Source organism: Notamacropus eugenii, chromosome 1 (assembly GCF_028372415.1).
Source record: "Notamacropus eugenii isolate mMacEug1 chromosome 1, mMacEug1.pri_v2, whole genome shotgun sequence".
Classification (NCBI taxonomy): Eukaryota; Metazoa; Chordata; class Mammalia; order Diprotodontia; family Macropodidae; genus Notamacropus; species Notamacropus eugenii.
This window is the reverse complement of record NC_092872.1, coordinates 145,729,276-145,741,922: the sequence shown is the minus strand read 5'-3', so window position 1 is coordinate 145,741,922 and position 12,647 is coordinate 145,729,276. Positions and strand designations below refer to the sequence as shown.

The following is a 12,647-nucleotide window of genomic DNA, read 5'->3' as shown; positions in this document are numbered from 1 at the left end:
GGAGGCTGGAATTTTCTGAACAAATATTGGGACATTTAATGGACTGAAGCTCGACATGGATCAACAGTGTGGTGTGTCAAATCACAAAGTTTAAGGAAAACCTTAGGGTATATGAAAGAGACACAGTATTCAATTGTCTTAAGGGGGTTAAAGGGCTGTCACAGGGAAATGGGCCTGGACTTGTTCTGCTTTGACCCAGAAGGTAGAACGAGCAATACAGTGTCACGTTACAAAGAAGCAAATATCCACTAGAAGTGAAGAAAAATTTCGTATCATGTGGTGGGATGGTCTACTTCAGGAAGGAGAAGGTTTGCCTTCCCTGAGGAATGTCAAATAAATGGTCGATCACCACTTCTTGGGGATGTGGTGGAGGGTATTCCTGGTCAGTTAAGGGTTGGACCAGGCCATGCCTGAGGTGTCACATTTCTGTTCGTCCTTCATCCTGATGTGTTGATTTTCTCCTAGAAGTCAGAAGACTATGGAGAAGAGCCTGGTGACAATCCAAGGCAACCCATGGGAAAGTGTGTTGTTGTCTGTGTCTCTTTAGAGCAGAGGAGAGCAAGTCAAGATCCTTTGTTATGTTTGTCACGGTAGAGAGCTGACAGGTTCCCAGGAGAATTCTCTTGTCCCTTTGTTCAGCGATCACATCCTCCACATACGAAAAGACAGCAAGCTGAGCCACCAGGTCTTCTTTTCTCAATGTAGCCTCTCAAGTGTTCTTTGCCTTCTATTCCCAACTCCTTTGATATTTACATTCATTTTCTGTCCTTTGTTTCCCAGTTTGTCATGAACACCATCCATTTCAATTCATGAAAACTAAATGCCTTGTTTCACAGATATCCGTTGAGTCGCAGGCAATTGTGATTTCAGAAATGTCTTCACAAGGGGAGTTGGTGCTCAGAACCAGAACAGTGAAATTGGCATGACTTTCTCTCAAATCTGTGCCTCTGTAACTCACTTGAGCCTTGTTAGAAAGGACTCCTAGTATTAGAATCAGCTACCTCAATATGGAATGACTTTCCTCTCACTGTAACTCTTTGGGCAGAGGGTGATTATCCTTTCTTTTCCCGGGGTTCTTTGGGAAGTCCTGTTTCGATGCCATCTAGGAGGCTTCCAAGGCTGAAATTCTATGTGGAAAAGTAGGATATCTCCCTCCTACTGGATCTTTCGGATAAGAGACATTGAATCAGACTCTGGGATTCTCATGTCCTCTCTCCAAGATTCCATGGTGAAAAGGTTGCCCTCACAGGACAATCCGGGTTATGGACATAATGTTCCATATGAAGCTCAGATGGAAAAATGTTCCTGGAGCAGGAATTACGTGTTGAGAATCTTCCTTGAGAGCTTCATTCTATTTCTGCCAGAGACATTACCAGCAGTGAAAATAACCTTAGCCCCTGAAAGCCGTTCTGTGGTTACTTAAACACCAGTCAAATGAGTTTGATGACAGTCATGTATTTACTTTGTCATTTCCTGCATAGAGAACCCAGAGATGGTGCCCAGTGTGGAATCATTCCTTCATCTCCTACTATATGCCAAGGAATGTACTATGTCCTCGGAATGCAAAGAATGACATAAAAATACTCAGTCCCTGCCCTTAAGGTGTTAGCCAACTTAACTTTCTCCCACTTTATGTCCTCATTTTAATAAGACTCTTCTTTTGCAGCTTCTGGGGTAGCCACTATAGCAACCTTCCCATATTCCGTGGGATCAACAGGACCTGAAGCCTACACAGGTAGAATTGTTAGGACTTTAGCGTTCTGGAAAGGGCTCAGTAGGCTTTTCAAAGTTCTGGAAAGAAGGAGAAAAGGAAGGGAACGTAGAGTTTCCAAACAAACCCTACTAACTCTATGATGCAGAGGCTGGGCAAGACAGGAGTGGGGATTTGGCATGACTTCTGAAGTCCCTTGTAAGCAATTCCAGAGAAGATTTAAATATCTGGTAATTTGCCAGAGAGATCCCTGCAGGCACGTGGCACAAATTGTTGCATCTCATGCCAAAGATGAGGAAAAAGAAAGGCCCTCGAACAGCCCCCCACCTTGTCTGACCAGAGTTAGCATTTGCCCAGAACCTGGTACCTCTTGTGATAATTCAGCTTCATGTTGAACTTCATTCTCTTCGAGATTGTGGGTCCCCACATAGTCATCTGGACATAGCTTGGGAGCTCTTTGAAAGCAGGGCCTTCTTTTGCTTCTGTTGGTATGTCTAGCACTTATTACAATGCATTGTATATGGCAAATGATGAATAAGTGCTTTCCTGATCAATCTTGACCAAATCAAGCAGAACCCTTTTCCCATCCAACGAACTTCTCTTGGTTCTCTAGTTTCTCAGTTGTGGTTCTATCAACGGTTTTCTTTCACCTTGATTTAGTTTGAGCTCCTTTGTCAACCACTTTTGCTCCAGGAACATCTTCCAGTCCATTACCATTCCTTAGCACCAGCCTTACCACTTACCAAAGTGCTAGCATCTCGGGATCCTTTGGTGGACTGTCTTTACGGATTTTGTCATTAGATTAGGACTTGAAGAAAAGCTGAATAAAGCGGAACTGGGAGAGTGAGAAATTGTACCTACCCAGAGATATCAGTGCAGCCAGGTTAATGGGTTTCCCTTGCAGAAAGGAATAGAATAGGAACTGGGTGACCTTGGGCATGCTAGTAGAGTGGATAATGCTCACACACAGATGTTCCTCTCTGACTCATATTTCAGTTAGTGGCACGTCCAGCATGGAATCTCTTGTTGCAAACTTTACCGTTACGAACTTCATCTGCTCAGAAGATATGGGGCAGCCCAGTTCTGACACATTCAACTCTGCTGAGAATGTCATGCAACACATGGTTAGTCTTCCCCATATCCGACCCCATCCACCAACTACACAGCTGATTTCCCCATTCCTTGACTGGGATCCATCTTCTCTTACCCCAAGTTTACTTGACTCTTTCCTTGCTTTGCCAGATTGGCCTCTTGTTTAGGGAAACTACCATTGGGCCCTATTTCCCTGAATGCAAGGTGACTTCTTTGAGGTAAGAATTGTAACACTTTCCGCACACCCTTGAGGATAAACCTCTAATGGACTGCTATATGTAAAAGATAGTCAACTCGATTATACACTTACCTTTAGTCTCATTTTCTCTATGTTCAAATTCCCAAACAACTTTATCCCAGTGCCTCTAATCCCAGAAAGTGCAGGAAATAAAAGTGCGTTCATTCATAAGTACTGATTTGTAAGAAACAGTCTAATGTCAAGAATGTCTTCTCCAGTTGCGGTCCTACGGCTTCTCACCACTGCTACCCAGACAGGTAATGCTAGCTCACCGACCATTCCAAGGCCACTGTCAGCCTTTCTCAGGTCACTTCTGGCATATATTTAAGCCCCTCTCTACCCAGAATCCCAACACATTTCTCAGCACCAATTTCACAGATGTTCGTATCACCTCCCATTGTTGTTTTTATCTAGAGCTATGATGAATGGATTTGCAACCAGAGTGGATTTCCTGTGTACCCATCGCGTTGTCCCTGTCAAGCCTGTCGTGGACAGTGAAGTGTACTGGGAGATGAGCAGGGAAACACATGGCATTACCATTCTGTGCCTCTTCACCCTGGCCAAGGACAGTCATTACCTTGATGGTGAGCTACCTAACTGAGCCATCATCTTGGCCACTCTCCCGACCAGTCTTCTGATATAACCTCAGTATTATTTTCTCTTCATTTTAAGCCTTATTCTTTTATCCCTTATTCCACCCCTGCCCAGAATCCTTTATTCCAATGTCCCATTTTTTCATCCAGGTCCAAAAGATAGAACCTACGTATAACTGAGTTGCTAGACTGCCCACTACTTGGTGCCATCTCTGGTGTTATCTGTGGTAGCTGGAGATAATTGTTGTTCTGTCCATTTTTTGGTCTTTGAAAATGCAAACTTTGAAGTAATTCTTTGGTTGGAGACTAGAGGTCAGCAAGGAGAAGGATGGATGAGGTGAAGTAAGGAAGGATAAGTATCTAAGAGTAGGATGGAATCAGGAGGACAAAAGGTTTCCACCTACGACAATGATGGCTCTGTACCAATCAAGTGAAATTTAATAAGAATTGACATGTACTGAAGTGGAAGAAAGTGGATTTGAAGGAAGAGGGCCTGGGTTCTACTCCTAACTTTCTAATTCCTCTCAGTTTGACAGCTGACTAACAAATTACCCTAGATGAGCCTCAGCTGTGTCTTCTGTAAATTATAATGTTGGCCCAGATGTGGTCTTGGCCAGGTCTCAATATGTGATTCTGATTCAAACGGCTCTTTAGTGCTTTTGAAATCCAATCCACTTCTATATTAATGAAACAGAAGTATATAGTTTTGGGGAGACAGAACTCTATAACAAGTCATTGGAAAGTGACCTTGGAGATTATCTTGAGAGTAAGCTTAATAAGAGCCATCAAAGTGACAGGGCATGCATGCCAAAAACCCCAACAGAAACACACTGGTGTGCTAATATGTCTCTTGGTCTTCCTTGAGGGTGGAAATTCCCTCCCGGGAGGCAAAGTGCTAGCTGTCCAAAACCTATCATTTTAAGGACTTTCCTGAGCCTGAGACGTTAAGTGATTTGACAGGATCAGAGCATTCATTCAGTTTTAAGGGATGGGTTCTGATTTCAGAACTTCTGAATTCTGAATAGCCATTTCAAACCAGTTTGCCATATGATTTCTTGTCACAATTCTGTCTGCATTTAGCTGACTACAAGGAATCGTAGTTGAATCTACAACAACAGAAGTGTAGTAGCTTGAAAGGAGGGAGGTGACAGTTCTATCTTCCTCTGCCTTTACAAGTTGAAGCTAGTTCATTTTGAGGAGCCCCAGGATGGCGAGGCATCATGAAAGTATGGGGTAAAGGCAGAGAGGCAGTGCAGTAGCTAGTGTCCTGATCCTAGAGCCAGGGAAAACCGAGTTCCAGTCTTGCCTGACAAGCTCACTGGCTGTGTGACATAGGGACGTCACTTAAGGGAACAGCTTTCATGCTCCATTTGCTCGTCTGAAAAATGGGGATAATCATAGTAATACCAATCTCAAAATTCGACAGTGAGGAGAAATGGGACCACATTTCTAAAGTACTGTGAAAACCTTAAATCATCTTGCAGAGATATACTACTGATGATGATGGCGACAGCTAGAAAGAACTGTTCATGTTTAGCCAGGAGACATCATGATCACATTCTTTGATTTTTCAGGAGCCTATCATGAGCAAGAGGTTTTCATTCTGCTGAATCCCATAAGGCAGAATTAGGAGCAATGAATGATTGCTGAGGCCAGAGAAGAAAATGGGGGGTCCGGTACAAGTCGACTTTTGCTCCCACAGGAAATCACATAAAGATACAACCCTGTTTTGTCTCTCACCCTTCCTGGCTGGGTCTCAGACAAAAGCGTGAGTTAGGCAGTGCAAGGGAGGATTCTCTCTTTCTCCAGGATGCAAATCCCTTGGTTCCTCAGGGGTGATAAACTAAGGCCTTACTTCAGCTGAGTCTCTAAGTAACTCTCTTGCTTGACTGTCCATCCTTTGTTTTCCAGGTTACAAGGAAGAAAGCATGGTCCAATCTACTGAGGTTTTGTGGAGTCCTCTCATGCTACCTCCCTGGGCTACAGGGAAGAAGACCTCCTCAATTCACCCCAGGGCTGTGGCCTTGGAAGGAGAAGGCCACAGTGCGATGAGCAATTGGGTCCCCATCTGTGCCAGGCCCTTGACTGAATGTGCTCTTCATCAGATGCCCTTCGTGAGGGTCAACTGGAACTGCAGCTTCTCCTCCAACCTGGGTTCGAACTCCATTGGACAAGGTTTTCTGGACGGGACCAGGAAGACCACAGGCCACTGCCCCAGGGGCCTATTCAAGCTGGATAACCTCCACATGACAAGTAGGGAAAATAGAATCGAGTCAGGGTGGGGAAACTGCAGTGGGAAGAGGAGATGGGAAGGGGCCTTGAGGCAGAAGGAAAGCTTAGGAGGCTTGGAATCCAGCAATTGGGGGTGAAATTAAGACTGATGATTCTGAAACACTGCAGAGCAAGGAAGTTCCCTACAACAGAACGCATAACAGGTTAACAACAGGAAGGTTCTTAGGACCTACAATGTCAGGACTTGGAAAGCCTTTAGAATTGAGATTGTCAGAGTTTTGGGTGCAGCACACAGAAGCCAAGATGTCGGTGCTGGGAGGGCCCTTAGAAGCCAGGATGTCGGACATTGGAGAGCAGTATTAACATACAGAATGGAGAAGGTTTGATCTGGGAAGGGCCTCAGAGCTTCCAACCCTATAAATTTGAGATTGAGCAAAGTCAGATCCAGGGAACAGACTTGAATTTGCCCAAAGTCACTGAAAGTTAGTGTCAGAGGTGAGAAAAAACAATTCCAATGCCAGACCATCCCTACACTCCCCCAAACCCAAGCAAGGAGCTGACAGGGGTCTCTTTTCAGGGCAGAAACTTATGACCTTTGCAAATGCCTTCTGAGAGCCCCAGTCATGAGGGCCTCCCTGAGGACAAAGGGAGTCCTCCAAAGAGCCACAAGACACAGAAACCTTGTTGCCATTTACCCCTTCAGGCTGCTCCTCCCATCTTTTCCTCTGTGGATCTTCAAACCTCTTTCACTTAGAAAACATTTATTAGCATCTCAAATGAGATATTATTTCTGAAGTAATTATTATGTAACATGTACTTAAGTGAATGCTTGTTCCTTTTTTAAAAAAAAAAAATTAATGAATATTTTGTTAGATGGTAAGTTCCCAATTGTCTCCCTTCTTCCCCACCACCGCGTAGAGAAAGCCACAGACAGATGGATAGAAATATACAAACTATGCCATGCATTCTTCGTTCATTCTTTCCTCTAGCCCCTCCTCCTCCCTCCACACTCTGCTCTTCCTTTCACTCCCATCCCTTCCACTCCCTTCCTCTCTTCTGCAGAGGTTCATGCATGGCATTTCATAGACACGGAGAACTCCTTTTAGGGAACTCATGTTTCCAGTGCACACCCATACATACTTTTATCTTAATATCTTCGAGAGTGACATTGAGAGGCAAAGTGATTTGCCCAGGGTCAAGGAGACAACATGTGCCCGAAGCCACTGGACTTGTAGTTATATCTTCCTGTCTCCGAATTCAGCTATCTACCCTCTTCTCCACATTTCCTCTCAAGGGCATAATGGAGGAGATAAGATTCGAGACTGGACCTGTGATTTCCTGTGTGAACGCAGCACTTGGAGGAAAAGCTTCCTTTAACAGAACAGATTTTAAATTCACTTGAGACTTAGGAGAGTTGGAGAGTTGGCTGTGGATAAGACAGACTTGCATTAGCAATGCAATAGATCTGAGTGTGACAGACAACTCTGTGAGAACCTAGTGGATTGACTTTTCGTGGCTCTTGGACTTGAAGAGAAAGTGATATTGGAGCTGGGCTTCCACATCTTGTGTGCCTGTTACATGTGGGGGCTAATCCTGTTGGGAACGCTCCACACACTGTGCTGTCCTCACATCCCTATGATGGCCCCTTAGCATCATCTCTGTTTCTCCCCAGACATGCCCTACTGGACCATCAGCTTTTTCGGCCTGGCACTACTCCTGGTGCTCCTGGTTAACCTTATGTGATACTTCACAGTAAGAGAAACTGGGGAACCCCTAAGAGCCTGTTAGTACTGTGTGCATGTGTGTGTGTGTGTGTGTGTGTGTGTGAAAGTGAGAGAGAGAGAGAGAGTAAGTGAGGGAGGGAGGGAGAGAGGGAGGGAGGGAGGGAGGGAGAGAGGGAGAGAGACTTTGTGGTTGCACAGTGGAAAGACGATTGTGGTATCTGGAGCCAAAAGACCTGTGTTCAAATCCTCATCAAGTATGTCACCATCATCAAGCGCCCCCCCCCCCCCCCATGGGTAAGACTCAATCTTACAACCCAAAATCACTTGGTCACTTCTCTTCTTTTCCGAATTGTTGGATTGTTTTTGAATTCTTTTAATTGGCATATTTTTCATTATGAGGGAAGGTGAACACAGGAAAAGACTTTCAGGTTTTAGAACTTCTAAAAAGTTTTTAATTCGATGGTGAGGAAAGAGAAATATGAACAAGGGTGAGTACTGTGGCTCAGTTTGGACGATCTTATTGAGAGCCAAGAGGCAGTCCCTATTATTCCAGTTTTGTTGTTGTTGTTTTTTTTTTTTACCAAGGAGAATTCTCTTTGTAGTAAAATCGCTGTTTAAGAAGGTGATACCTGAGTTAAAAAAAGGCACCTAACTGAGATGAGTTCCAGGGCACCAAGCACAGTGGATACTGAGAGAAATGAGGCAGATGCCATTGGAGAAGCCAGAATCAGCCATTTGGGGAAAATGGTGTGGCATGGAAGAGGATCAAAGGAGGGCGAATGTCCTCATCTTCAAAAAAGGGAAGAGAAAAAAATCTGCACATGGAGAATAAGGAGCTTGATTTCTGTTACTGAAAAGTTAAACATTAGGTTATGAAAGGTTTGGGTAGCAAAGTGATAGAAAAACAGGTCGTAGGCCTGGTGCTAGCGTTCCCAATGTCACCCCCCCCCCCAGCTCATTTCATCTCCCATGTTCTCCATGTGTTTAGATTGCTCAGTATGGCAAATGCTGCGGTTATCATTTAACAAGATTTTTGCAAATGATATGACCGAGTTTCCCGTGCAGTCTTTTCCAAAATAAGAGTGATGTGGGCTAGCAAGTAAAAGGATCTGGTGGATGTAGAATGAGAGGAAGGATCAGTCCCAAACCGTAGTCGGTCCTTCACCTTTCAGTATCAGCATGAAAATTGGTTCCTGGCAGAGCACCATAAGGATCTGGATGTGACCTGGATCTAAAGTTTTTCTAAGTGACGTCAGTGAAGGCTAAGACTGAATGCTTTTCAAAAAGAGCTAACCATTTTAGTAGTCAGGATTACAAAAGATCTAAAAGGCAACAAGTATTAGGTCGATTCTCGTAGGAAGAAACTGGTGTCTCTTTGATTGTGTATTACACAAGCTTCAATAAATATAACTATGTCGGTCACATTAATTTAGAAATAGTGAAGAAGAGGATTGCACAGGAAACCGAGAATCTCTTACATATAGTTTTGGTCATTTCAAAGTAGATACTTAATTTATATGAACCCCATAGAATTATTTGTCTATGTCCCCTTTCTGAACTTGGTTCTGTTCTTGCTGGATATTTTAAAATGTGATTTTTAAACTCTTTCTTCCATCAGGCTATTATGGGTACCCATCCGTCTCAAGTAATCATCTCCTTCCCTCTTTTCCTCCCCAAGAAATGAAATCTGCCACCCTTCTAAGAGACAAATAAAATTGGGGGTTGGGATGCAAACATGTGTCATCTCTAAAGATAGTTTGCTTCTGCTCTTGTACTCTCTACCAACAGGATGTTGGCCTGGTTCACTAATCGTCTTCTGGAGAAGTGAAGACCTCAGAATACTTTTCCTTTACATCATTTTTGCCATTGAATATGAGTGTGCTTTACTCCATCTGCTCATTTGTTTCCCTAAATTTTTCTTAATGACTTTTATAATTCCATACTATTCATTTACGTTCACATACCACAATTTTTCAGCCATCTTCTCATTGCTGGACATGCTGTCGGCCTTCAGTTCTTTGCCTTAGCAAAAAGTGCTGCCATATTTTTGCATATTTCAATCTGTGGAGTATGAAATAATTGACTGAGAATGAAATAATCAAAGATCAAAAATCAGCTTCACTACTAACCTCTAGGGGAAGGTATGATGACAGAGTGATGTAGTTGAAAGAATCTGGGCTTTTAGGGCTCTCCAGCTCCAGTTGAGTCAGTAGTGTAATATGGCATCCAAGAGAGTTAGAGCGGTCTTTGCTGCAGTAAGAAAATAATGTGGCCAGGCCTAGGAGGGCAATAGCGCACATGCCAGGGCTAAGGTGAAGCTCATTGGTAAGTTGGAATGTTCAGTGACAATGACCAAGTTTCTTCAGGCCTGGCCACCTGATCTGGAGGAGGACAAGGGCCGGATGAGCCCGGTAAAAAGGATATTTGCAGGAATTATGTCTGTTTTCAAGTCTTTGAAAGGCAGTCACAAGAAAAGGATCTAAACTCCATGTAGCAGAATCCCAAACAAAGGAATTAGCAAAGTCATCACACTTCAAGCTGGAAGAGATGGAGAGTTCTCCATCCCAGCAGAGATTTGGGCAGAAGCTAGCTGACAGGCCCTGAGGGAATGCAGAGTTAGGCCTATTGCTTGCTGTTCAAGGGTGTGTTGGCCTGTGTGTATGCTGAGGTCTTCAGAACTCAGAGCTTCTTGGTGGTTTCCCAGAGATGATTTGTGATTGGTGTATTGTTTGTCGGCTGTCTGTTGACAGATCACCTTTGATCCCTTAGGGGGTGAGTGTTTCCTTTGAATATTTGTATCATTTAAAAATGTTATATTCCATTAGATTGCACTTCCTGAGAGTATTTTGTCTCTGCAGTTTTTCTTTGAGTTCCGGTTATTTGTGACGTGTAAGGGTGTAGGGGTGTGAAGTGTGAGGTTTTTATGTTCTACCATATCATCTTCTCAACACATGAAAAATCTTGATGTATCATCTCAATTTCATCTCACTTTCTTTCAAAATGGTTAACCTTTTGACCTTGCAGAAACTTATGTTGATATATCCTCTTAAGGTTGGGAAGCCAAGTTTCTTTTTATCCACATTCCGTTGTTCATGAGAGGTTTTGGTTTGCCTTGAAGGCAATATTTTAATGTACATGTATAATTTGTAGAAACTTACGATACCTCTTTCTGCTCCTCCTGGATTGCATTCTTTTGATACAGTATTTATTCCTTTGACCTCTTTCTTCTCTTAAAGCCAAGTAATGGCTAGGATTCCGCAACAAATGAAAGAACACAGGATCACAACGTAGGAATCGATGGCTTCGTGGACGCCTAGATGGAAAGTCACTTAAAGGACACTCAGTTACCTGCCTTTGTGTTCCCTCTAGGGGTCACAAACACTCCAGCATTAACCCAAAGGAAGAGAACCAGCCTGTCCACACCTATTCAGTATTGGAAGAATGACTCTGGGCCTTTATAAACTTTATTATCCTGAAAAGAAGAAAACATTTGTACTGGATATTTTAATTTATTTTAAAATACATACGTCCTGTAGTTGGATGAGTATAACTAGTAAAAATAAAACCATGTAATTGTTACAAAATAACCTCATGTCTTTTTCAATTTACTTCGATTGTCCTTTTTTGTTCTTCTGTCTCCTTGCCATATTTATGTCTGCTCTTAGAGAATTTTGTATATAGATTATTTAGAGAAGCAGAGCAGTGTAGGTCTGGCTTTTTGAAAAATGATTTTTTTTTTGTCTGTATATTTGCAACACAAATGTGACTCTGTGAAATGTTTTGAGCCTTTTTCCAACACCATTCTGGCTTAGCTTTTTTACAAAGTGGACAGTGCTTCTCCTTCTTTAGGAGCAACCACCCTCACCCAGGCTCAAGCACCAAAAGTTCCCAAGTGAAGCATGGGGGACCTGTCACCAGAGGGTCCATAAAGTCCTGAGGTCCCCTCCGAATCAGAGAAAAAAGAAGCCAATTGGCAGGATGAGGGTGATGCATAGGAGGGAGGAAGAGAAAGGAAAGGGAGAGCTGGGCAAAGCATGGCGAGGGGTCGTATAGGGCGCTATAGCTTGGCTAGTTTCCAGTTTGGGTTACTGGATTCTTCTGCCCTTGGCAGGCTGTTCAGAGATGAGATAAGAAGGATCTCCACTGCCACCTTTGGCTGTAACAGTCTGAGGTTTAGACCTCAAATTGACATCAGGTCAGTCTTACCCAGCCACATGAAACCATTGTATCCAAGGAGAGAAACACGGTCCCTGCAGACTGCACTCATAAGCATGTTAGGTCGACTTGCCAAAACAAACTTTGGCATTTTAGTCTCTGTCCTGCTCAGGAATCATTGTTTCTGATGCAGATGAAGGGGAATGTATTAAGACACTAGCATCAGTGCAGAATTCTGGCTGTCTTCTTTGATCTAGGTCCTCTTGAACCCTAGAATAACATATTAACAAAGCGGCCAGCCCGAATAAGCCACACTTCACCTCCTCACACCATTCTACCCAAACTCAACATCATGAGAAAGCTCGATCAGGAGGGTAGCGGCCTGGGAAATTTGTGATTTGTTATGGTTAATTTCCAAAAAAAATCCCTTAGAAAAACAGTTGCAGTAGTTAGTGGGAGATTTTTGTATTGGTTTGTGTGGGAATTTCGTTTTCTAAGAACATCGACGATATCATTGAAATGATGACATGTTTTACACTTGGCTTTGTTTTGAGTCAGCTGTGCAAGCTCACCAACATCACTTTGTCTTCCAGAGCCATCTGTGTCCCTTTCATTCTGATCTCTCCTTTGACTCTGTCCCTCCTCAAAGCTGTTTGCTTCTGATCACCCCTCCCTAGTCTTCCCTGTCTTCTATCATGTCCCTCCCTCTTAGGCCCTTAAACTATGGAGCTCCTGGAGAACAAGGACAGTTTGTGTCTCTTTCTTTGCATTCGCAGTGCTTAGCACAGTGCCAGGCACATAATGAGATATTAATAATTGTTTGTTGAATCATTTGTGGCTCTAAAAGCCAACCCCTCCTCCTTCCTGTTCTCTCTTTGGATTCTGTGACATCACCTCTTGTT

The 12,647-nt window shown here is 43.3% G+C and overlaps 1 protein-coding gene across 3 annotated transcripts; it reads left to right on the top strand.

Moving 5' to 3' along the window:
- The first annotated feature begins 330 nt into the window (after nt 1-330).
- On the top strand, nt 331-11,177 carry LOC140521123 (mucin-16-like). 3 transcript variants are annotated; one of them, XM_072635868.1, is made up of 7 exons: nt 335-1,735; nt 2,708-2,835; nt 2,954-3,021; nt 3,456-3,625; nt 5,546-5,887; nt 7,539-7,618; nt 10,827-11,177. In XM_072635868.1, exons 2-6 carry the CDS (start codon nt 2,725-2,727, stop codon nt 7,607-7,609), a joined length of 762 nt encoding a protein of 253 aa, XP_072491969.1. In that variant the 5' UTR covers nt 335-1,735; nt 2,708-2,724; the 3' UTR covers nt 7,610-7,618; nt 10,827-11,177. The 3 variants fall into 3 exon arrangements, with proteins under 3 accessions (XP_072491961.1, XP_072491955.1, XP_072491969.1); XM_072635854.1 differs by having other exon boundaries at nt 334-2,835; XM_072635860.1 differs by lacking the exon at nt 7,539-7,618 and having other exon boundaries at nt 331-2,835.
- Nucleotides 11,178-12,647: the final 1,470 nt, after the last annotated feature.